We start from the raw sequence: 25,475 nt of genomic DNA on the forward strand, positions 1-25,475 counted from the left end.
CATTTCCCGATTTATTTTACAATGATTTCTTCTTAAACTATCGAAAACTTCACATTTTTCTTGTAATTATTATATTTTCGTTGATAAATTTCAAAATTATGAAAATTAATTAGAAATATAATACAAGGAGAAGTCGAATAACAATGACAACTGTTTACAATACGATTTTTATTCAAAATTAATGTAATCATTATTGCATAGAATTATTAAGTACTTATCTCCATTATTTATTTATTAAATAATATATTTATTACATGATTTTTCTTACATCTCATATCTTAACTCAGTCGTTCAATTATTTATTCTATGTACAATAAAATGTGTATAAAAATTATATATACAATACTATTCTTTCATTCATCTTTCCATAGTTATTATTATTACATTCATAAATGTACAATATGTACAATATTACATTCGATAACTTAACTTATACAATATATCTTTGAAAAAGAATTAGAAATTGATTGGAATTGTAGGAGCGAGTATTCCTCATTCAATCCTTCGCCCCCGGAGTTTCGTGAGTCTGTGCAACTCAGCTATTTAAGTCATTGATAGCTTGTAAGATGCGTTTAACGTGCCCCACTTTGGTGATACCCAGCTCCTTTAGATCTCGGCGAGCTAGAGATAACAGCTCCCTACCGCGTATATCGTGAGACACGAATTTGTCGGCGTATTCTCCCAATTGCAGATTCTCCAGCCAGGCGCACACCTCTTGTACGCCCCAAGTGGTGACTTGATCGCGCACCGGATGACCCGCGACGTTCGAGTTGCCGGCGAAGCGACGGAACTTTAACCAGAACAATCCTCGATGACGATTTTTTTTATCTCCCTGTAGATCCAGAGGTCGAGATCGTTGGTTAGTGCACGGTTAGTCAGATTAGTAGCGCATAGTAAAGCGATACGCTATTTCATATGACATACGTTAGAAACATGCTATAATCAATATGCAGGTGGATAATTGCACTCGGGATTACGTGATAACGGACTCGTCAGGCACACAAAGTAGCTTTCGGATGGTCTACGGCCGTCTTATGTTCGCGAAATTGACTTAAACTCGCGGGTGAATACATCTTTGGTATTGCATTAATAAGACAATATATAAGATATTCCATTATGTTTATTGCTGTACTTTAGAGAGTTTCATATACATCTCATATAAAATACATATCTCTCATGAAGCTCATATAAAATCACGAAAGTTCCCCTCTCGTTCTTACAGTGCTAAGTCAAACAGTGCAGCAATCTGTCGTCTCTTACGAAATCATGAGACACAACAAAGACGCGATGATAAAAGCAAAAGTTAAATTTGCGTAGAATGCAAGTGCACATGAAGTGTGTTGTCTCGGCTAATGTAATTGAATAGTTACCGCTAAATATCACATAATATACGTGGCGTTTCACTGTGGACTAAAAAGTATAATCACAAGCATGAATGAAACAAATAAAAACATCTAATCATGCACGCACACGCATACATAACACGCGTACAAAAATAATCCGTATCATATATTTCGCTACATTGCAAAACCAAGTCTCTAAAATGCTAATTCTATTTCTCTAAACGTCATAAGCAGTAAGATTTAAAAGCGTATTACCAGCACTGGGATTGAGCACTCAATCAATCCGAAATAAAGCATAGGATAATGTTAATTAATTATCATTTGAAAACAACATTTAGGCATAATGAATTATAAAATAGTCTCGAAAAAGAGATTGTAAATTGTTTTTGTGTCGAATGTATGTAAAGAGAGGTGCTTTCATAATATCACACACTTATGTGTTACCCAATCGGCTAATTTCCAATATTTATTTATTTACCGAAATATTGCGCGTTAAATCCTTTTTTTTTTTAAATATACTTATTGCATTTGTTAACGAGATGGAATATCGAATACGAAGAAAGTATGATATGAACAGGAGGTTTCATCTTTTTCTTTAATCCGTCCGTGTATCTTAATAGCTCAGTGAAAAATTTGTCAGATAGTAAATAGAAGAATTTTGTATTTTTCCAGTTAATCTGATTCCCTAAATTGCGTTAACGGACAGTTAAATGTTTATGAAACCAAGCTCTTATGCGTAGTATTAAATTTAATGAATATATTATTATCCCATGAAATATAAATATATATATCACAAAATGTATATGTAAACTTTATCACAATGCAAGATACATAACAGAAATGTGAGAATAGTTATTTTCAAAACTCGTATCTTCAAAGAATTGACTTCGAAATAGCATTGCATAAAACATATGGAAGAACTATACCTGATCGTCTGCGGAAACGTTTTGCAAGTAGACCAGTCCTGTGCCTCCTTCGTCAAAGATACACTTTCGTAATTCCTGCTCCATGCTAGCCAAAGACAAGGACAGCTTGTTTTCCAAATCCTCTCGCAATCTCTACATTTTTTTACATAAAGATTAATTTTTGTAATTTATTTTATTTATTTTATCGTAATTAATTAGATTTCGTAGCAAATAAATTCGTTAATATTTCGCAACACCCAAAATACTTACCAAGTTGTGGGCTTTGTCGCGCAACAATTCGCAAGATTCTTCGTACAACTGTCGCGCGCTCGACACCAACTCAGTCACCATCTGTCTCAAGCTTATCTGTGGAATAAAGCGAGTGTAAGCGCAAACTATCAGAATTTTCTTCCCTGATCATTTTATATATATCTTATCACCTACCCCTTGCAGGATTTTACCGTCCGGGTGCACCTGTTCAAGCGCGTTTGCCGTTCGCGAGGCAATTTGATAGAGGTCCGGTTTCAGATTCGGGTGCGATATAATCAGCAGCTTTACCCACTTGACCAGAGTCGTCACTGCGTCAATGAAATTGAACAGAATATTAAGCTCCTCGTCGTTCAACTGGGAAGATTTATTGCACGTTTGCAACTGTGCTCTAGGCTGCGATTGCCACGTGCTGGTCAATGTGGAGCTAGATTGAGTCACGGCGCTCAATGTGTTCCGCTGTTTTTCCTCCCACGCTCTCAGTGAAGTCTCGAGCGCCTGAGACAAGAAGGATTTTTTTTCAATTACACGCAAATTCGGAACTGTTTTCATTACGAAGGAATCACGACGGTATTTACCCTATTTCTGTAGAGCATCTGCATGCGATTCTTGTGTATAATTCTCACGATGCCCGGCGGTTGGATCCAAGCCTCACCGTCGACCTGTACAGGAACACCTTCTTCGCCCAAGATGTTAATCTGAACTGTCTGGCATTGAGCTATCCGGTGGTGTTGCAGATTAATAAGCCGCGAAGCTGCCATTTGAACAGATCCGAAAACCGCCACGACTTCCAATATCCGGTCGTCGAACGACGGCGCTAAGAATAAATCTCCCTCTTTCGTGCCGCCCCAGAAGTTCGTGCCGCCCATAAAGCTGCGCATGAAAATCTTGCATCAGATCGTCGAAAATCGCGCGCAGATATGTTCATTATCTATTTCGTGATTACCTTGGTATATTTAACACGACGATCCCTTGCAGAGAGGGCAGCGGTATCCTTTGGCCGTCACACTCTAGCTGTATTCTTTGCTCGAGGTTTTTGTAAGTCTTCTGCAACCATTCTTTAGATCCCAGAACGCCGTACCACATGTAATTCCTAGCGCGCGAGCGACATTTCTCAGGGTGCTCTTCCCTCTTGTTGTGGAAGTCGAGAGTGATTTTCGCGTCTATGCCGATTCCGAAGTAATTGTTCATGACGCACCGTTCGAAGTAACCCTCCCTGCGGTACAGAATAAAATGTATCGAACCGTCTGCTAATTATATATCGTAAAGTATACGACTTACATCAGTGACTCATCCGGATCCATCAATGGCGATACTGCTGCACAGAGAGCGTCCGCGTTCGCCAGCAACGCTTGACTGATGAGACCAGCTGCGCCACTTACGTCTACAAATGTTTACACACATGAATAATTGCGTCATGTTGAAAAAAAGATTAAATTTTGACGTTGCACTTCTAACTCACTCGGCCACATAGGCAGCCGGACCAGAGGGTTTATTATCGGAAGCTTCTTCACGTCGTCCGTTTTGTCCACAGATTTTGCCCTTTCGTGGCGCAAACTCAGACTTGAACCGCCGAGACGAGCGGCAGTGGCTGCCAACGACACGACTTCGGATGACGCCTTGAATAAACTGCCACTGCTGATACGCCGTGTAGCTTGCGGCGAGAAGCCTGATTCAGGCAGCTCCACGCTTACTGCGCATTATTTGAGAGAAATCATTAAAGTATACGTATCGTGTAACGATATTTCATCTAGTTGGACTTACATCTTTCCATACTGCCGCCGCTGCAATATTGTTTGTCCTGCGGATCCAGTTTGTAATCTAAATCGAATTTTTGATGGCTTTCGATCGACAGCGACGGGCTAGGTGGATCGATGATAACACTGATTTGCGGCGGAAAACTCGCGGGACACTTTTCATTGGCCTGCGTGTTGTCCGACGAGACGGTGAAGCAGCACACCGGACTCAACAAATTGGGCGCTTTTTCCTCCTCGACATCTTCGAACTTCATCACAGGTATCACATTCATTTCCATGGATTTAGTCGCCGACATGCGCACACACGTTGTCAAACCGTCCGTTTTGTATTTACTCAGCATTGCCTGTAAAGGTTACATATTAATTTCAGATCTTCGATTTCAAGAAATCAACACAGAGCATCTGCTCAAAGTTTGGAATCTCTGAGAATTCTTTAATTTTCTACACAGTAATATATTAATAATCACCTCTTTATCCGATTTTATATTCTTCGAAACTCTCTTGAATGATTGTCTCGCGATGTCATTTCCCGCGTCGAACTGCGCCAAAACGCAAGATCGATGCGGTTCCTCGATCTGCAAGCCTTCCCTGACGGAGTCGTACTTCTCGCCCATTATCGCGCTGATCACGTCCTGCCTGAGAGAGCTCAAATCCTCCAAGCCGCTTTCCGAATGCTGCATCTCGCTGAACAGCATGTCGGAGTTGTCCGGCGAGTCGATGTGCGCGATCTCCGAGCTCTCCGATCTCTTCGTGGAATCGAATATATCGCTGTCTATATGTCCTAAAAAGTGTGAGAGAAATTATCTAATAATTAGATAGCAAAATACATACCGGGCAACGTTTATCACATCGGCGCGTGTCCACTTACCAATTTCACTCTCGCTATTCCGGACGGTGTAGCTCTTGGAATCCAAGGTTTCGGAGACTATGCTGTCCGTGCTGATGATGCTGTTAGTACAGCTACCTCTGGCATTCGGCTTCGGCTCCATCGACTTTTGCACATGCTCTGGCGAGATATTTCTAGAATGGAGCGAATCTGTGTCAGGAGAAACGAGAATGTCTTGCATGGTCGCGTCGTCTGATGGTGTACTTGTGTCTAAAGTAGTCTTCGTCACGGTTATTGGAATGTCAGAGGAACCTTCGATCTGTGTGGGTTCGGACGACTGCAGATTGTCGTTACTTGTTGTCTGCGCTTCTTGCTGGCCGTCGTTAGTTTGAACGGCGGGTGCGTCGAAACTGAAAGTTCTAAAATTAAATCGGGATAGATATAACTTTTAGAATCCAGGTACCAATCAAACACCGTGAGATGTGCGGATTGTGGAAAGATTACCCTTGCGGGATGTTTTCGCTGTTTCGCCTACTATCGGCGAATCCGTCGGGCGCGGGAAGCGTGAGTAACTCTTCGGGCTGCGAGTCCCTTCTTAAATCCGGCATCGGGCTCAAAGATGCCACGTTAGGCGTAGGACTTGGGCAAGGCGAGGTCTCCAAACTGCTGGCGGATTCAATTGGCATTAAACTCATGTTGTCGGCTTCGTGCACTTGCAATAAGCTAGAGATAATCAAATGCTGTTTTTTGTCTAAAAAAATATAAAAATACAGTATAGAGACAAAGTATACGACAAAGTATACAATTCATTATTGTCTGAATATAAAGAGTCTTACTTGATGCAGTATTTATCGGAGAATTATCCGATGTTATGGTGATGTTTGGCATCCTACTATCTTGTTTCTCGTCTAAAGGATTGTTCTGTTCGTCGATAGCCGATTCCACGTGTTCCACTAATCCCCTGATAGCTCTTTTCAAGCTATTTGCTCTAAACGTCATTAAAAAAACATGTATCTATTTTTCTGTAATTTACTTTAGTGTAGAATTATAAATGTACATTCCATACCTAGACATCACAGCATCTTTCTCCATGTAACATTTATTTCCGGCTTTCTTTACATTTGCCATTTCTTTCTTTGACTTTTCTAAAGCCTCTTTCTCTTGGTTGTCGGTCGCAATCTCGGTTTTTAGAGTGGTAATGTCAGTTTCTTCCGCGTTATCAGATAAATAGCTCTCCTCTTTCGACAATGTCTGCAATAATAGGTCAAGTTTTTGCTGAAGTACTTCGCATTTTTCCCGCAGATGTTGGTCCCCTGTGTTTAAACTGGCTTTCAGTATATGCGTAGCAAAATCTTTTACTGTTTCACATAAAGCTCTGTGGGAGGGAAATTTCGGTTCAGATGCCAAAGCTTGAAGCTTGTGTAATCATACAATCACATACATATACACGTAACTGAATTACTCACTTGGCAGTAGATATAATCACGCACTCTTGATCGGATTGTAAAATGTTCGTTATATGAGCAAGAACGCTGTCTTCGTATTGATGAGCTACGCTCGATTTTATCACCAGATCGGACTGATGCAGAATCACTTTATGACATGGCAGAGATATGCTGCGTTCGAACGTCATAATGCTCCATCGATCCAGCATTTTAGTGCTTGCTTTTTCATACTTTTCTAGCAACTGAGGTAAATGCGTATCGTCGTCACACGACGCTCCCCAACCTAACACGCGTGCTAAGTCATTCCCTGTCCCTAAAGGCAGTACTCCAACTTGGCACTGTTTCTGCAAATTAAATAGAAATATATATTTCTATTACATTACAAGTATGTTTAACAATATATATTAATTAACAATTTGGAAAAATCAATTAGCTGTAATTTAAACAGTGCATTTTTAATAAAAATAAAAAAGCACAATTGTTAAGAAATTATGCAAATAAAAAAAATTTTTAATCGTAAATCACGCTTACTCACGTTCATTCCAAGCCGGTCGATTTCCGAAAGTACCCATCCTACAGATCCATCTCCGCTGCACACTAGAATCCGAAACGGATCAAAGTGGCGGAACAGCCTTAATCTGAGCAAAACACAGATTCATATATTCATTATGTTCATGTATGTACCTGGCTATGATTAATAACATCACAGATCGATTGTCATTAGTATAAATAAAAATTTACTCACCCTGGACTTGGTCCCCCTTTTATAAGATCGAAAACTTGTGCAGGATTCAATAATTGCTTAAATCTCCTAAGAAACTTAATACCTTGATTGTCACCAGATTTACTATTTACATATACTAAAAGTGGACTGCATCCTATAGGTCTAACAACTTCCCACGCTTCGTCGGTACCTGATAATCATTAATCGTATGTACAGTTACTAATTATATTCAAATAATTCAACGAATCAAGATTCGTAATACGAGTGGATGGCATGATTACCTATACTATGTAAGGCCGTAGGAGGCACTACACTGAGTTTAGCTGGTCCTAATGGACACCTAATACTTATGGCAGGTCTGCACGCTGTGTGTACAGTTGCTTTACACCATAAACACCGCCAATCCTGCAGCCTGTAAACAATCCGTCGATTTTAATGATGTTTGCTCAACACTATATCAATTTCTTATGTAACGTGTTGAAGTGTTTAACTACCTAAGCACAGAGCCACATGTCTTTTCACAGACAAAACATTTTGAAGACACTGGCAGATTTCCCTCCATCCATTGATGTGGCATTGTAATGTTCTAGAATAAAAATTAATGTGAAAATAAGTTCTACAAGAATTGTGTGACATGTAAAATGTTGGAATATATAATTAAAATTACATCTTTATTTGTTAAAAAGATTTTTTGATCAAATTTTACACACCCCATCTTGGTCTTCAATTATGTCTTTTCCAACGGATGCTAAAGTGGTCCACTTGCAATTATTTATTGCTTTTGCGCTGCATCTTTTGTGCACTTTACATTTACAGACTTCACAGCTTAAACCATGAGAAGTGACACCTGTAACAATCATTTTACAAATGTAATTATCACCTTTGTAATTATAACAAATAAAATTAAATTGTTAATTAAAAGATGAATTAAAAGATATAATAATTCCTTACCATGCAGAGTGTCTCTGCAGACATTGCAGTATGTAGGTCTGGCATGACTGTGTGCATACCACTGATGATTACCTCGTGGCAACTCGACAGTTTCAGGATCACCCTGGGGATGAGTTTCTGCCGCTGTTTTTAATGTGTTCAGCCACTCCTCCATATCTGGTCTATTTTTACCACAGAGAAATAATGTCCGAAGAGGAGCTGTTATCTAATACACAAGAGACATTATTACATTAGTTATAACATAATAATACTTGGCAATTATATTAAAAGGGACACAATATTATTAAATTATATGTATAATTTGCAATACAAAGTAATATGTGCATCTCAGAGGTATACTATGTTAAATTACATTTTTCAAAAATTGAGTTATTATAACAAGACTCTATACAATTTTTACTTAATGACAAACAGTTTTAAGTTCTGATGGCGATTCAACCGACAATAATGAAAGCAATAATGAAGAGCTAATTCAAGAAAACTTAGATGGAACTGAAAAGGAGAATAATTTGGCTTGATTTGAAATAAATTGGATTTAAAAATGGAAAAGGGAACAAAATGTATATTATTTATAAATTAACAGATTCAATTTTCTCCAATTCTATTACATTTATTTAATTTATTTTGCGAAAATTACAAAGTACTACGAAATGAGAAATAAATTTAGGCGGGATTTTTGTACATATACAAAAGCTACGATCACGTGCCTAATCTCGACAATTTCATACCCACAAACTACACAAAGAGCACTTCTTGAGGTTTCTAAAAATTTTTCGTATTTTTTAATATTACTTGTGCTAATAATATGTAAAATATATAAAATAATATGTTAAGCGCATATCATTAATATTACAAATGTAATAAAGTATTTGTTAATTTCACTATTCGTATTTCAATATTTAAAATTTTTTTTAAAAGGCTCTCATACCTTTTATTGCAATCGAATATATACACTACTGAGACTTAAGATCGTCTGCTAGCAGCAGAGCTACTGCGCGTATGCGAAATTCGTTCTATCGTCTCGCAACATTGATTGGAAATTCAGAAGCAAACTATGCCAAAACTCGATTACACCGCGATAGTCGCATTCCCGCTGCTCCTTTTTATATCTCGCAAATAGAGCAGAGACACTAGACGTGGCTTTGCAAATTCAATCAAGCGGATACCTTGAATCGGGTACGTGCTTTCCGTTGTTTCGAAGACATTTGAACTGCAACTCGCGACGCGGCAGCGGCGACAGCGACGGTGTCATTCGCGTAACACATACGATTTTTCCTAGCAAAGTTCACTCGCACGACGAGCGTATCGCCAGTTCGGCCGGCTTGCTGCAATATGTCATACGACACGGCCGCGGAGAAGCGCGTCTACAAGTTCGCCGGTACAGACGACTGCGACGACCGACGCGATGCATCGGCTCGTTTCTTCCCGGTCGAGAATGTTCACTTCTAGCGCGGATAGCGTGTCCCACTTTCCGCGACATACGTTACGCCGCCGTACGTCGTCAAGTCCCGTTTATAAATACCCCGCGCGCGTGCATTGTTCGCTCGCTAGCCGGCCGAACATTTCGTCGTCGCCGCCGCCGGCGTATCACACCGCCGCGCGACACCACGTGTACACCATTGTCCACCGACGCCGACGCGCCGTTTTCCCACGCCGCCCCGACGAGATCGCGCCGACTCGCACTGTCAATACACCGACGCGACGCGCCAAACGTGTGGCTGTCAATACACACTCGGCCGGCCTTACCGCGGGGCGTTATCGCGCGCTTATCCGTCGCTGAACAATGTCCCGCGAAGCGAGCCGCACGTGTCGTATTATTGACAGGTAGACACGGCGGCAGGCAGGATGTGTCCACAAGCGCCATCTCCCGACAGGGTTGCTCACGCTGGTGGAGTTTGAAAATTTTACGCGACACACTTCATGCTCCGCCGAAGAATGCAACTTGTTCGCTTCGCAAAGTAAAAAGATATTTTCCGAAATATTTCATTATTCTTGCTGATACATGATTCCGGATGGCTGCGCTTGCCGTTCAATGCTGTGAGTAAGAATCGCGTGATTGTTAGTCCGCAAACTTTTCCGCTTTTCACTTTCGTTCCTGCGAAAGTTTTCTCTTGGTTTTCACTTTCCAGATTGAAGGAAAGTTATTAGTTCGAGTATTCGCTGGAGGGTAAAAACACAAGATGGATGGATATATATTCAGGTGCGTTTTCTTAATCGAGCACAATTATGTTCACGTGAAGCACCGATGCCCGAAATGCTTTTTGCAACTCTCATGCAATTTACAGGTTAAGTGATAATTATTGACAAGTGTCCACCTGAAGGGAGGATGTTGACCCTTTGCGAGGCAAGATGCCTCTTTAGCTCAGTGGTAGAGCACTGGTCTCGTAAACCAGGGGTCGTGAGTTCAAACCTCACAGGAGGCAGTTCTTTTTGTCCGCTAGAAGACGACAAACATCTAAAATAGTAATCGTGACTTCCCAGTTTTTTTATGATCAATCAATATTTTATCAAGTATATCATTTTGTCAATAAGGCAGTCTAGACCTTATAAGTTATCCCCGAAGAATTCTTTAAATATTTACAATTCACAGAAATTTATAGTAAAAAACTTAGGGTACTTAATAATAAATGAAATAGTTTTCTACATACTCAGAGAATCGCATCAATATGAGAACCTATCTCGACTGATTGAACTTTTTATCAGGTCTACGAAGACGATGATGACGACGATCGTCCCTCGAATCCTGATTTTATCTCGGAGATTGGACATCAATGGAAATCGCGGGAATTATTGATGAAATGTGGGCGAAGGACCTCACTCTCTGACACACCAATTGGTGTTTACTTTATTGTCGCAGCCACTTTTCCAGTCCCGTCGATCGGACGTGGGTGTTAGATTCACCGAGTGGAACAAAAAAAAAAAAAAAAAAAAAAAAACGCCACACCATGCAACACATCGTCACGTCGACGTTTTGAATGTCAGGTGAGATCGGGCCTGTCGATCGGCCGTCGGTCGGCGAGTGCCCCTTTTGTACAGCCACTCTCACCCGCTATTATTCCACGAATCGCGATATCGAAATTCGAACGCGGCCGACCGCTTTGTGTGCGCCGCCTAGCCAGTCGACCTATTCATCGCGCGGAAAATGAAAAAGAAACGCCCGTGATAAATACAATCGCGGCGACGTATTGTACTTTCCGCGCAGAGTGACGGGATAAAACACCGTGTCCTATCGCACACGCGAGCGCGGCAAATCGCATTTGCGATCCCATTTGGCGGTTGCAATATTACGCCGGTCGGGGCCGCGTAATGCCCGTAAATCCTCTCTTCAATAACTGTGCTTAATTGATTTTAACGGCGCGATTGTCCGTGCAATTGTTATGCAGCCACCGAACCGTTCCTGGCCGCCGGTTATTGTTCGAAGTAACTCAGCAGAATTAACAGAGACAACATCCGATAGATAATACCGGCACGGATAACTTATTTCTATGCTAAGTGCTCGCGCAAGCATCGTGGGGGCTCACGCTCCCGGCATTAGCCCGTGAAGCACGATTATTACGTGTAACATAATCGCGAACCGCATCGCAAATCATCTTATATTCCGCGAGGGATTGCGCCGGTGTAAAAGGTGAAAGGTAAAGGCGAGGGGTAATAGCGTTAATGGACTTTCCTTGTAGCACACAGCGAATATTCGTTCTTTCGAAAGACGAACTGCGTCGCAACTACCGAATCGCGGGAAGAGCTACCCTTCTCTCAATTTTTTTTTGCGCGCGTCCTTCACGTGCGTCAATTAATCATCGTCACCGGATAACACGGTCCATTTATCATCTCGTCGCGATGCGAGTGACTGATTATTTTCGGTACGATACATCCTCTTCCCTCGAATCCGACTCTCGAAAACATTCGATGAGAAAAATAGCCAGAAGCGGGATACAAATTAAATCGAGTAGCTCATTATAACGGTAGAACGCCCTTTTTTTTAGGAACCCGAGAACATTACTGAATTAATTTAAATTAAAATACTTGAGGGAATTACAGCTAAAACAGTTTAAATTGAATTTTCTTAACTTTGAGATTGATTTTCTCAAGTACTTTCAAGAGCGTGTCATCCTCGCACTCTCTCGATTTTATTCCACCTGCAAATACCGGAATAGTTAAGTTTTTTGAAATACAAGAGAATACTACTGAATTCATTCTAATTCAAATTAAAAAAAAAAAAAAAAATACTAAAGCAGCTTAAATTCTGAGCTTTCTCAACTTTGAGATTCATTTTCTCGAGTATGTAAAGAGCTTATCGTTCTTGTATTCTTTCGATTTTATGGCTGCGAATAACGGAGCAACCAAGTTTTTTGAAACATAAGACGATTACTGAATTAATTCAAATCGAGATATTTGAACAAAATTAGCCTACTTTTTCAACTTTGAGATTGATTTTCTCGAATATGTAAAGAGTGTGTCATTCTCGATTTTATCTCGGTTACAAATATTAAAATAGTCTAGTTTTTAAGAACACATGAGAATACTACTGAATTAATTGAAATTAAAATATAAAAAAAATTATTAAATCAGCTTAAATAGAAATTTTTCAACTTTGAAATTGATTTTCTCGGGTATGTAAAGAACGTGTCGTTCTCGCATTCTTTCGATTTTATGGTCGCGAATGTCGGAGCAGCCAAGTTTTTTTTTTAAACGTAAGAAGTTTACTGAATTAATTGAAATTAAAATACAAAAAAATTACTAAATCAGCTTAAATTGAACTATTTCAACTTTGAGATTGGTTTTTTTCGAATACCTAAAGAGCCTGTCGCTTCTTTGATTTCGTCTCGCTTTGTAAATACTTGGCATTCAAAGTGAAACAATTTTAATTCACATTAACAGTTTCCATTGTTAATCATGCCGTTTTCTCTCTCTCTTTCTCTCACGGCCTTGGGTACACCTAAAGATAATAGAGAGATATCTAAGCACGCACCTTCAACTGGGTCAGACACGACGCGGATACGCTCCACTTAATTCATTTAGACGTAGTTGAACACGAACTCTCACGACACCTGCATACGCGAACTGAGACACCTGATACCATCGCCCGGCGCGTCCTTGGCGTTGATAAAAATGTGAGAAAAATTTTCACGCCGGTTGAACACGTAACTCGCGTAACGAGCTCGTCGATAATTATTTCAATCCGCGTTACTGAACAACAATGTGTAATTCACCGCCCGGCCCAGACATTCCAATACAAAGTTCGTGTTGAGGCTTTCGCTGATTACGAAATCCATCTTCAGGTGAATCCATGTAGTCTGAATCGTCGACAATGTTCTTTTCATCAGTTTTTTCTAAGATATGGGCAAATATAAGATGAGCGGGGCCAACCTATAGCCAGGCTTAAATCATCTCTTTCTCTTTCGCCTTGGTCACTCTCATATTGCGCGACGAGGAAAAAAACGAGCCGTATTTCCAGGAATGATCCACCCCCTCTCGCCTTTGCTAAGTCTCTTGGGGCGACCGTATATATACACGCGCCATACATATTTTATGAACAAACGTAACCCTCGGCGACCCATGGGGTCGACAGGGGTTGGGAGAGAGGGAGGGAGGGAGGGGGGGAGAAAAGGACACACGTCACGCGAAATTCAGGCGCATGCGGACGGTTAGAAAACGAGGCCGTTCTGAAAGCTGAATTCTCAATATTGTATACTGGATGTTGCTTGCCTGCGCGCCGCTCGCGAACGCCCCGTGACCTTTTGACCTGGAAATCCATCCCATCCTGTCGCGAGCTGCCGAATCCGGGAGAGTTTGTGGAAGGATCGATCGACCCTTAAATTACCGGCTGTACTATGACATTAAGCGGGACACCGACGGTGGGCTTATTAATTGGGGTTGTTATACGCACTCCGCCGTGATAACGCGAACCGACGTAGATCCGTCGGCGCGATAGACAGCTGCGGCTCTTAGACACCTGCGGCTGACACCTGTGTATCCCGCTCGATCAAATACACAGAGGCAGATAAATCAAAGCCAGACACTCGTGGGGATTTCCTCAGCATTACTTACTCTTTCTCCCTCTTCTCCCTTTCCAGTTCTCAACCGCACGTTTTCTACAATTGCTTGGGATCAACATAGCTCAGCTCGAAGATATTTTCAGAAAATTTTCCAGACGTATAAAATGTCACAGATGTATAAAACGCCCCAGATATGAAACGAGATCTTTTTCAACGCGAGAAAGATGAAAAACGGCGTTTCTAATACTCTCGCGGCAAAAAGAGGTCAGGCGTTCTCGGGTCATAGACTCACATCAGTTTCAAGCACTGCGTCCCGATGTTCAATGTCATAAGCTTGCCGCGAAAGCTCGCATTGTCGTCGATTTGAAAGCGATCAGACTGAATCGCGATAGCGAAATGATGATGCCGGCTCTCGGTGCGCGGAGTGACAATATCGCAATTGTCGTTGAAAACTTATACTTCTATAAATTCTCGGATATTCTATGATTGATGTTACTTATTTGCAGCATCTATACAACTATATTCGATCTACGAATACATTCTAATGAAATGAAATTTTATATTCTGTAATTAGCTTTGTGCAGATGCAATGTTGCTTTATATATTTAAGAATGCAAAAAAACATGTAATTACAGTCTTTCTAATGCATGAATCGCGCGCGCGAAAATCTGATGCAGCTGAAAGAGCAAGCGCAAACTGGGTTATTCAAGCAATTTGCAGTCGCGCAACCGACAATCGCGGCATTAAAATTAATTAGGCTCTAATTCGCGCTGGTTACACGGCGTTGTCCGGCGCGTTTAGCGAATCGCATCGCGGATTACAAAACGGCGAGTTGTTGCGCGTCCGACAATATAAAACACGCGATTCTTTTATTCAATTCGAGCGAGCGGGATTGATAAATCTTGATAAAATATGATAATCTCACGTCTCGTAGTGGTGTGCCATTTGTATGATGTCAGATTGCTGCCGAATCTGACTGATTTTCAATGGACACTTGACCTTTATGTCAGAACCGCGAGTCTCAATCCCGATTTCCGCGTCTCGCCGAATGTGGGTCGCGGCTGAATTACGGTCTCTCGGCTCATATTTAACCAATATTGAGATAAAACAGCGAAATGCGATTATTTCATTCGGGCCATTTAAGCGCATTAATGCTCTCTCTGGCCGGATAATACAAACGTGACACATCGATCGTAACATCTATATAAAATCACGATATCTTGAATAACAAATTCGCGAAAAATAGCTAAAATCGAAAAATTTTTTTCACAATTGCAATATGTTCGTGGAATAATTTTACATTATAACGATCCAAAGATATATAGGGCAAGTTAAAATAACAATTCTCTTACATTGCCGATATTACAAAAGTAATAAAATATCGCAATTTCTATCACATCAGAAAACGAACATTTTGTTTCCGTAATATTCGTCCAAGCATTACCGTTAATGAAGATTAAAATAAAATGTATTTATATTTAATTCCGTAATGAGTTCCTCTATTATCATTAAATAAAATATTCTTTCGAATAACTGCTACGTCGCATAACTCACAGTGCTGATACCGATTAGTACTTTCGTGACGCTTATATATTTAGTCTTATTAACAAAAAGCTATAAAATTTTCGAATTATGTCTCGTAACTGAACGCGTTGTAAAATATTTTATAGTTTATAAAGTAGAATTAACTTTCACAATTTAAAAAAATATCTATCTAAAATTATTCTCGAATTATTACATCTCGTAATTGAATGTCTCGTAACATATTTTTTAGTTTGCAAAACAGAATTAAAATATACATGTGCATATAAATATGCAAGTGGAATACAACATGCAGTGGAATAAAAAAAAATGTTTCTTCAGTTATTTTTAGTTGCATGGTTAAGTTAATTCAATTGAATTTTGCAAAAAAAGAGATCAAATATATAAAATCGCTAAACGGGAATATCTCCAGTGGGCGAAGTATTAAAAAAAAAAACAATATTGTGTTGAAAAGCGCGATGTGTTATCGAAGCCCGAAGGACGTGACGCTATCTCGTCGTTAAATGAAGCTCACCGCGGAAGAACGCCGGAGAAATATTTATCGGGACGGATATTCGACTGCTGGAGGCTCGCTGGAATGGATGGGTTGTCGCGCATTGAAATGCGGGACGGCACATGAATATGTTCTCGCGGACAAAAAGCAGATAGGGGAGTGAGGGGATGTGTTATATCAGGCCCTTTTATACCGCATATATACATGACAGGCGTGCACGCAAAGCGGATTTTCGTATCGTCGTGTAAAAGCGCGATTATCGGAGGTGGCCGCGGCCGAATGAAACATCCGGAAAATTCAATCGACCCGTTAAACCCCACCTCCCGCCTGTTACGGTCTATAATGAATACGATGTTTCCCGAATCGAAAGTGCTTTTTGCAATTTCACGGTTAAGAGGCGTTTATTTTATTTTTCAACCCTTTCGCTCCTCTGAAAGATTGACGATTTAAATTATATTTATAAAAAAAAATAATTGCGCGCGCGACTTGATTGACTAATCTTCATCGTCTCTATTAATTTTCGGCGAGAGGAACGTCTAGTGAAAACAAAAATATTTTTTTATAATCCGATAAACCGCGCGGACGTAATTAGCAATAATCCCTCGTGTTTTATTCTTTACTTAGTGATTCGCGCGTGATGTTTTCCGATAAACAAGCGCCCTTTGTTATCTCGTTAAACAAACTATGCAAAATTCTATGGCAACCTAAGCAGGAGGGGAAATATATCAAAGATTATTAATATTATGATCTTATATAAAGTTGTTCGATAATTAGATTTAACAAAAGCCTTACCTTTAATAATAATTTATAGATTCCTTTAATTAGACCCTTGGCTGTGCAATCAATTTTGTAATCAAGTTTGCAGCGCGCAAATGATCAACTATTATGTAACCAGTGCAGCGGTGCGTAAATGATTCAATTAATCGTTCCATTAATTAGTCCCTCGCGCTAAATGACGCCGCAAAGGTTACGCAAGCCGTTAGCTTGGCAAAAATGGAATTTCGGGGCGAAGTCTGTTGCGAATTAATGTCAAGAGTTCGCGATCGCACGCATACGTTTCCGTTTGCCGGATTTTCCGGATTACGTCGTTGAGTCGCACTACTTAAAAATGAATTTACCTCGCCTGGAACGAGACTCCGTGTATCGAGCACTGTGCACGGCTTGTGTAATATGCGCGCGGAATTACATCTTGAAGCCAGTGTTTGCACAAGAGTAAGAGGACAGTATGAAGAATCTCTCGTCCTAGTTACGCGATATTACATCTCGACAATAATTACAAACGTTCATAATATCCGCAGGGAAATACGCCGGTGATATAAGTAAACCGGGGCCGAGCATCATCGGAATAAATAGAAATTTAGATCAGTTAAAATTAAGATCTCTCGATGGGGACTTAGAATTAGGGGCTTTAGATTAGAAAAACGATCTTTGTTTAAAAAATTTAAAAAATTACTTTGGAAGGAAAGCCCTTTACGGGAAGGCGGCGTATAACGCGGCGAGCCTTGAAAGATAATGTCATTCATTGTCTGACATTTTGTGACATTAAACTCTTCGCCGGTATTGTTCTACGCGGAACGAAATGTATTAGAATTTTCTACGAAAAACAAACACTTAAGATCGCTGACGTCAGTCGAGTGACGACGTGCTTCGGAGAGGAAACGCCGCCGCTTGTCGCGGGGAAAATGCCCTCCGGGGCGAGGAACGAATCGCCGATTATGCTTCTGCGGCCGCGTGTTTCCTGCGCGATAAACATTCGCGTACGCGCGAGCGAGCAAGCGTGCGCGTCGGTCGAGAGAAGCATAGGCGCTTTCATACGCTATAAATAAACGTCGAGTATGTAGGTGGTAAATGTTGGTCCGATGCGCTCGGTGCATCGCGGCGTGCACGTAGTCTAGGCGGTATTTATATTTGTTAATTCGAGACACCGAACTGACATCGTTAGTCGAGCCTTATGCTTCCTTAAACGCGCGGGCGCGTAAAAATGCACCTCTGGACACGCGAGGAGGATCGCCGCGCGGAGTTTCTCCCACAAGCCCGGTGCGCGAACACATCGTCCCGTGAACTTCGTCCCGTCACCCCGCGAAATTTCAAGAGCAAGCTCAACGCCAAACTGAATGTCGATCTAAATAAGTTCGCCGAGGGGAGGAGTTAATTGAACACCTGTGCGATGCGGCGGGCACTCTCTCACGTCGGATCGATATCGTAATTAAGAGTTTTCCCGAAATGGCATTATCTCCCTCTCTCTCTTTCGGAACGGCGAGGCGTCTTCTAAATCGGTATACTTGTTAGCAATTCCCGGAGAGAGCGTGTACCAATAAAGTCGTGTGTTGGTCGTAAATGCGGTTTACTTCTCACAAAGGGAGACACAGGGCGAACAACGGCGACGCACTTTCTTCCCGCAAAAGGGAAGGGACGCGCGCGCTTTGTCACTTTGCCCTTTCTCCGTCGTTGGAAAAAGTTCGATGTAAATGCCTCGAGTTCGTCGCGCGTGAAAAGAGTTGCGCTCTTCCGTTACGAACGGTTTTAATAAAAACGTCCGCAAATAATCCTCCTTCCCCCTCCCTCTCGCAAAGGATGTAAACCGTGAAGGGTAATTATAGCATATGAACAAAATGCTTTTCCCCGATAAAAAATAAAAAAAAAAAAAGGAAAGCGTGCGACAAGCCGTGCATTTTCCTTCTAGATCGTCGCGGGACAACGCCGACGGATGTGTTTGCGGAACCGTGTTCTCTCTGCGAAGTGCCCTTTAGGTATATCATGTCAACGCACATGTGCAGTTCCGACGTACGTGTAATTGCGTTATACGTCACATATTACTCGTGGCTCGTAACACGAGAACGGTACCTTTCAACTGTCTCTCCCGTCTCGCCTTTTATCTCCCGTCCTTTTTATCTTCGGTCAACAGGGGGAGATCTACAACATCCCTCAAGTGTTTGGTTTACCCTGCGTGTCAAGGCTAGCTGCATTTCGCTCGCGGCAATACGGAAAATTGCGTGCAACCGTGGAAAATTATTTTCTGAATATCGCGGCAAATAAAAAAACTGACGACGAAACCGCAGCTGAGAATTCCGTATACGGAAAAGCTATTCCTTTTTTCGCAATTAAATTGCAAAATTACCGTTATATGTGGCGGCGAATAAAAACCCGAAGACCGAGAGCTGCATCGCGGTTGAAAATTCTACGTGAAACAGCTATTCGTTTCTTATTGTAGTTAAATTGCGAAAATCCCACTACACGTAGCATTAAATAAAAATTTGAAGACAAAACTTTGCCGCAGCTGAGAATTCCACGTGGAAAAGCTATTCTTTTTTCACAGTTAAATTGCAAAATTACTACTAAATGTGGCAGTAAATAAAAATCTGAAAATCAGGCTCCGCTAAGAACTCCGTATAGAAAAGCTTTTTCACAGTTGAATAGAATACGGCGATGAAAATAGCCGGGCCGATCGCAAACGACCCGTGATCCAGGCTTTTATGTAAGAGGCGCATCTATCTTCATCTATTCTCCTTCGTGGAAGACGGATGTGTAGCGTAGCGAGTTCGATTCTTGAGATTCTTACGATACACGCTACGATTGCAACGTGAGGCAAGCGACGTTTGTCCGCGCGCGCGCGCGCGCGTTTTCCGTCCTTTCCGCGCGTTTCCGCGCTGCGCGTTTAACATTCTATAAATTCTGCCGCGCGTGAGAAACGTGCCGGTAAAGTTTCAATGCAAAGTAGCGGAAATTCTAAAGATATTTCGACGCCAAATTGTTTCGACAACAATAGAGCATTACGTCGCGAGAAGTCGCACTTGAGGTTTCCTTCTGCGGTGCATAAAATTACTATTTTAAACTTTTCGAGAAGTGAGATTAAACTTTATTTTTATACTTTATTTCATTTCTGCGTTAATTAAAACACAATATCATAAATTTAACACAAAAAATCTTTTATCTTTTGGCTGCAGCATGCAGAACTGCTATTTTAAAACTTTTGAAAAACGAAATAGAATTTTATTTCTATATTTTACTTGAGCGGAATCACAACAGTACCCGGCGCTGTCGGACTTATTTAAAATATTTCTGACAAATAAATTTTGCTTCTCATAAAATTATAAATATCGTAATAATGACGACGTAAAATAAAAACTATCGTATATTCACAATTTTAATTTTTAACGATATCTATTTTGCATGTTTATTGAAACATGGTAGACACAACTTCTACTGTAGCGTAAAATGTAACAAAACTCGTTGGACAAGCAACGTGTTAATCAATGTACAAAATAACGATGTTATAAATATAACAGCGAGAAGCCTTAATTCTTCGGTTACAGCGTGTAAAACTACCATTTCGAAATTTCCGAGAAATAAAGCAGAGGGTTTCTGAATTTATTTTATTTCCGTATTAATCAAAGCATTAAATTACGACGTAATAAATTAATGGCGAGAACCTTTCATCGATTAATCGATTATTTAATTAAAATTTTGTTGCGTTCCCACTCGCTCTCAGCGAGGAGCTCTCCATCAAAATCGAATGGCATTTGTGGCTAAAGGGTTAAAGAGTGATATAATAGGATATGTCATAAAAAGGGGCTGTTTTGACACACCCACGATGCGGCAATTTTGCGACGCAATCTCGCTCGAATAACGCGAGAGCTACGTGGGAGATCTTGTTCGCCGGCAAATGTGTAACATAAAGTTACACATAAGTAACGAGCCGGCGGTGATCGTACATCAATGTGATATCGCCGTAACATATAAACTAAAAATCCCCCACGGACAGCGGTAAAAGAAAGAAGACAAATGTTGTATGTCGTGCGTTAACGCGCTCGCATTTTCTCTCTCCACCTTTCGCGAAAACAGATAAATTGGATAGATAAAGACGAGGGGTTGTTGGCCCTCTGCCGTCTCGGATGATTTCGGTCGCTGAATCCCGTGATGGATGCACGGGATCAGAACTTCATCCCGTGCAACTGGAGCGTGTCGTGCTCGGAACCCCCATCAAATCTGCCGTCGAGGTCACTGCGCGATAACGGAGAACGAGTGGCGTAATTCGCTGGTGGCGACGTTACTCCGCGCACACATGCACGCGCGTATACATACACGTATATACGTCGAGCGGGTCGTTCCGTGGTGGAGCATTGTAAAATTTTACGACAAACTTGCCCGGGGGATGGCCGTCCCGGCGGCGAATAGCGTGACTCGACTCGGGCTCTCCGGGCTCTTCGCTAATGGCCATTAAAACGGCCGGGATGCATCGCGGATATTACCTGCACGCCTGCACGCGCGCCCATTATTGCAGCCCCTTATCGCGACTGGACGCTCGTTAAAAATTCATCTCGACCCGTGCAACGCGGATATTTCCAGCGGGAAATGCGCCACTACCTGGCAAAATGCCCCTCTAAGCTTCTCTGTACGTGGCCGTAAGTACTAAACGAGATTTGGGAGCATTATGCGAAGAATGTCCCGGAGATCCATTTCTCTGTCGTGGGTTTTCCGACGGGAGAATCCCCGACTGGGAGAGAATCAATCTTTCTCTTCGACATCTTTGCATATTTGAAATTCCAATACGCGAGAGTGGATATTTCTCGCGCAACAGACAAATATATTTCTCTCTCTCTCGCAAAACTCTAATTTTATCGCCGATCCGCGGAAGCGAAGTTCACCTAAAATTAAACTAAAAGACGATATCCTGCATTATCTATTTCCACTCCGATAGAATTCAACTTGTCAGTTGTAAAAGGATTTGTGTTGCGACATTGAGACGCGAGATCGATCCCCCGATAAGACACGTGTTTGATATCGCGTTTGACTTTCGTCGCAGTTGACGCGTCACCATTTACAGACAAATTCTAGGACGAGCGTGTTCAAATGTCACGGGCTATTTTTATCTCGCGCGGACTTGGACAATCGCGGGTACCGTTTCCGAACTTGTCTATCTGAGCGATAAACACATTTCGCCGAGGATCGATTGAACAATCGTATCGGCTTGGTAGTGGGATTTCAAGAGTTAGCCCGAAAGCTTTTGCCGTAAAAAGGATACGGCCGGTGTAGCGTTAACCATTGTTTTCCTACTTTCGATATACGTGCCTCCTTTCAGAAATTATGTTAAATCGAATTTTTTTGTATTTTTATTTTTACATTTTTTTACTATCAATTCTCCAAATTGTATTCCGTAATACGTATACGTATCGCTTCAGGATATCAGAAAATCTGAATAAAAGTAAAAAGGTTGTTCGATTTTTATTCAATCCGCTCAAAGGATTGGCATAAAGGGACCAAATTGTATACTTATGTGTAAATATTCTTTTTACGCGCAAAATTAATCTGGAGCTTATGAAGATTTTAATTAAAATTTTTTGTCCCGCACTGCTAGCTAAAATCCCAAACGGAGACAGGTTGAACTAATTAGAGTCTTCACGTATTCCCAAGATCAATTTTAAACGTGGAAGAATATTATTTTACGCAGCAGTGAATTACGCTCGCTTCTTATTTGCCTATTCTCTCGGTGCATCAGCTGAAACTTGTTAATTAATAACTAGAGACAATATTTTCCTTTTAAGTAGAACTACAAGAATATAGGCTGACATTATGTGCTGACCCGACCTCTTCGCTCGCTCCCGGCTCCCGTTTTGGCACAACGACGAAACTTTCTCGCGTGTGTATTTAGGTCTCTCGCGGGGGTCATCGACCCGGATACTCCTCTCTGTTCTATCACCCTCATGTACATTGCACCTTCCCTCCCACCCGTAGCCGGAGTACCGACCACGTCATCGAGGACCGTGTACTCGCCTCTCGTTTACACTGTCGCCTATATTGCATTAAGCCATCCCGGCGGAAGAGGATCGGGAAAGGCGATGGCAAGGAGAGATCCATCTATAGAGCCGCTCTTTCGTTTCTCTTTCTCTCCTCTCTCTCTCTCTACCCCCGTCGGCTCTGTTTATCTTCGTCGTGCCGCTCTATCGCTCGACGTGGACTGTATAAACACGCCCAGGCTACACACAGCCCGATGCTGGCCTGCCAGACGCAACATTGAAAACCGAATCGATACGGAAAATGAATCTCGCCGGGTACACATTCGCGGCGGCGGCAATATCGTCGTCCCGCATGCGCCACCCGCGTTGCTGTTTTCTGTTTCTCTCGTTTTTCTCACCCTCGATATTTCTTCCGTCTTGTATACACCTATTAAATTCCTATTTTGAAAAGAGCCCTTTAGAAACCCGCCTTTGCAAATCTCCCTCTGACAGCTCCGCGTATGATTTATCACGTACGCGTGATGTGCCGGTGAAAAATAGTATTCGCCAACCTTTCGCCACGCACATTTCGAGGAAAGTAAACTCGGGGAGTTAATCTTCGAGAGAGAAATTTCGCATTCGCGGTAAATAATGTATTATCGGGTGCGCCCCCTCCCGGGAGAGTCATTCGTTTTCCATTATTTGGCGTTTGCGCTAAGGATGCTCACCTCGAGTGGGAAAGCGAGAATTGGATGAAAAGTTGTTGTGAGATGAGAGGGATTCGCGAGCGGCGGATCGGGGATGTGAAAGCCGCAGGTTAATAAGATTCGGCGGTCGGATTGGAAACGGATTCGAGCGAGGATTCTACGCGAGCGAGCGATTCGGTCGCCGCATATTATAGCGTCGGCGGCTGGTAATAAACCTTCGGGGAATACGCGGAGAATGCAAATTTAATAAGTTCGCTCCCTTACGTCGAGCCTAACGACGCGAGAAATTATTCAAGCAGCCAATAGAACCGCATGCCCCCTGCTTAAACCCCAAGCTGACCCCGATCTCTGGCCCGGATCCAAGCCCCGAGCCAAGCCCAGATCCAGACCTAATTCGGAAGAAAGAAAAATAATTCAGTAATGATGTCAACTCGGTGATGATAATTTTCTCAATCATTGTCTCGATTGTGATATTCGGTTAGCGCTCGAATTCAGCGTTATTTATAACTTCAAAAGACTCGCGGCGTACGTTTTTGTACCGCCGAGCGTGATGCTGAGCTTTTCTTTTTTCCCCCCCCTTTTTTTTGCGACACGTGTGCCAAGAAAGACGTCATCAGAGCCGGCCGGCGCACGACGCTACTCTCCCGGTGCGCTCTTCGGAATTCCTGCCGGTACAACGACGGGGGAGAGGGTTGACAATCGCAGGTGTCGGGTTTGAATGGCGTTCGGCGTATTCGTTTTATATGAACGGCGGAACGACGCGCGATATTGCGTCGTCGTTCGATCGCGCGGCATTCAGGATGCGACCCGCGGCGCCGATATATCTCGTCCTCCGAGATAACGCCCCTTTCATCTCCCTTCATCGGCGTTCTCGGTATTTTGTACCATTTTGCCAACACGACGACGAAGGCGGCGGCGGCGGCCGTTGCCGTATCGCTCTCGAGACTGCAAACCAGAAATGCGATTCCGCGCGCTACTCCCTTTGAATTATTCAGAATGTACAGAATACCCCGTGCAATCTCCACTATTTGCGGTCGACTTTTTAATATTGAACATTGAATATCTCGACGGCCGTTCCGCGAATGAGAAATTATTTTAATTCGACTTTTATAGAACTTCATCGTCTGAGTTGATTGCAAAGAGACGCGCCGCGATTCGATTTCTCTTTCAACTTTTCCACAACTCCGCCTTGTAATGTAACGGAAAAGAGAGAAAGAGAGAATGGAATTAATCGGGATTAGCGGTGATCAACGTCGGCGCAATCGGGCATTAATCTACTGCAGAAATTCCGCAGCTCTCTCGTTAAATCTCTTTGTTTCGCCGGCGGTGAATCGTTTTTTTTTTCCTCCTCTCTTTTCTCTTCCGCGAAATGGTTTCCCGATCGATCCGGCTTACATACAGCGTTGTTAATGTCGTTATGTAATAAGAATCGCCCGGAGAGAATTTGTATCATTTGTATCCTTGACAGCTGAGCCCAGGAAAACGCGATTATCCGGCTCGCGTTACGCATCAGTCACGTTACTGCGTTAACGTCACGCAAAAAAAAAGAAAGAAAAAAAAATAGATATTTCACTTCTCGCGCGTGTACTCCGCGAATATTAATTGCAGACTGGTTCGACGGGACCGGATTTCTTGTCGCGTAATACTTGGCCGCCTATTAGTGGCTTCAAAGCGAAACCTCAAACTCCTAGCGATATCTTATCGCGGCGACAAGAGAACTCGCTTTGCGATCATTAATTTATATATTAATTTCCATCTACGTAGTAACAGGCGAAGTGCTTCTCCGTAATGGAATTGCACGGTAATTGT

At 42.0% G+C, this 25,475-nt stretch overlaps 1 protein-coding gene, 1 long non-coding RNA gene and 1 other non-coding gene across 7 annotated transcripts in view; 2 read left to right on the plus strand and 1 right to left on the minus strand.

Moving 5' to 3' along the window:
• Positions 1–153: 153 nt before the first annotated feature.
• LOC105672053 (diacylglycerol kinase eta) overlaps positions 154–25,475 on the minus strand; it is a 28,622-nt gene continuing 3,300 nt past the window's right edge. Inside the window, exons 1-22 of one of the 5 annotated variants that reach the window (XM_012366748.2) lie at positions 9,385–9,518; positions 8,219–8,423; positions 7,978–8,114; positions 7,762–7,853; positions 7,549–7,679; positions 7,289–7,457; positions 7,079–7,181; positions 6,565–6,887; positions 6,165–6,473; positions 5,935–6,086; positions 5,603–5,849; positions 5,141–5,508; positions 4,740–5,053; positions 4,280–4,616; positions 3,978–4,208; positions 3,797–3,899; positions 3,462–3,731; positions 3,094–3,388; positions 2,693–3,013; positions 2,519–2,614; positions 2,270–2,401; positions 154–832 (exon numbers count right to left, since the gene is read on the minus strand). In XM_012366748.2, coding sequence (XP_012222171.2) covers positions 536–832; positions 2,270–2,401; positions 2,519–2,614; positions 2,693–3,013; positions 3,094–3,388; positions 3,462–3,731; positions 3,797–3,899; positions 3,978–4,208; positions 4,280–4,616; positions 4,740–5,053; positions 5,141–5,508; positions 5,603–5,849; positions 5,935–6,086; positions 6,165–6,473; positions 6,565–6,887; positions 7,079–7,181; positions 7,289–7,457; positions 7,549–7,679; positions 7,762–7,853; positions 7,978–8,114; positions 8,219–8,423; positions 9,385–9,483 — 4,731 coding nt within the window. In that variant the 5' untranslated portion in view covers positions 9,484–9,518 and the 3' untranslated portion in view covers positions 154–535. Of the gene's footprint in view, positions 833–2,269; positions 2,402–2,518; positions 2,615–2,692; positions 3,014–3,093; positions 3,389–3,461; positions 3,732–3,796; positions 3,900–3,977; positions 4,209–4,279; positions 4,617–4,739; positions 5,054–5,140; positions 5,518–5,602; positions 5,850–5,934; positions 6,087–6,164; positions 6,474–6,564; positions 6,888–7,078; positions 7,182–7,288; positions 7,458–7,548; positions 7,680–7,761; positions 7,854–7,977; positions 8,115–8,218; positions 8,424–9,384; positions 9,519–25,475 lie in introns of those variants that run through there. The other 4 variants (XM_012366747.2, XM_012366749.2, XM_012366746.2 and 1 more) reach the window with 4 other exon arrangements.
• LOC105672056 (uncharacterized) lies at positions 10,040–15,343 on the plus strand. The gene is made up of 3 exons (XR_010891324.1): positions 10,040–10,255; positions 10,348–10,418; positions 10,504–15,343. It is a non-coding gene; the product is annotated as an uncharacterized lncRNA (long non-coding RNA).
• On the plus strand, positions 10,570–10,641 carry TRNAT-CGU (transfer RNA threonine (anticodon CGU)). The gene has a single exon. It is a non-coding gene; the product is annotated as a tRNA-Thr (tRNA).

This window comes from Linepithema humile, chromosome 1, assembly GCF_040581485.1.
Source record: "Linepithema humile isolate Giens D197 chromosome 1, Lhum_UNIL_v1.0, whole genome shotgun sequence".
Taxonomy (NCBI): domain Eukaryota; kingdom Metazoa; phylum Arthropoda; class Insecta; order Hymenoptera; family Formicidae; genus Linepithema; species Linepithema humile.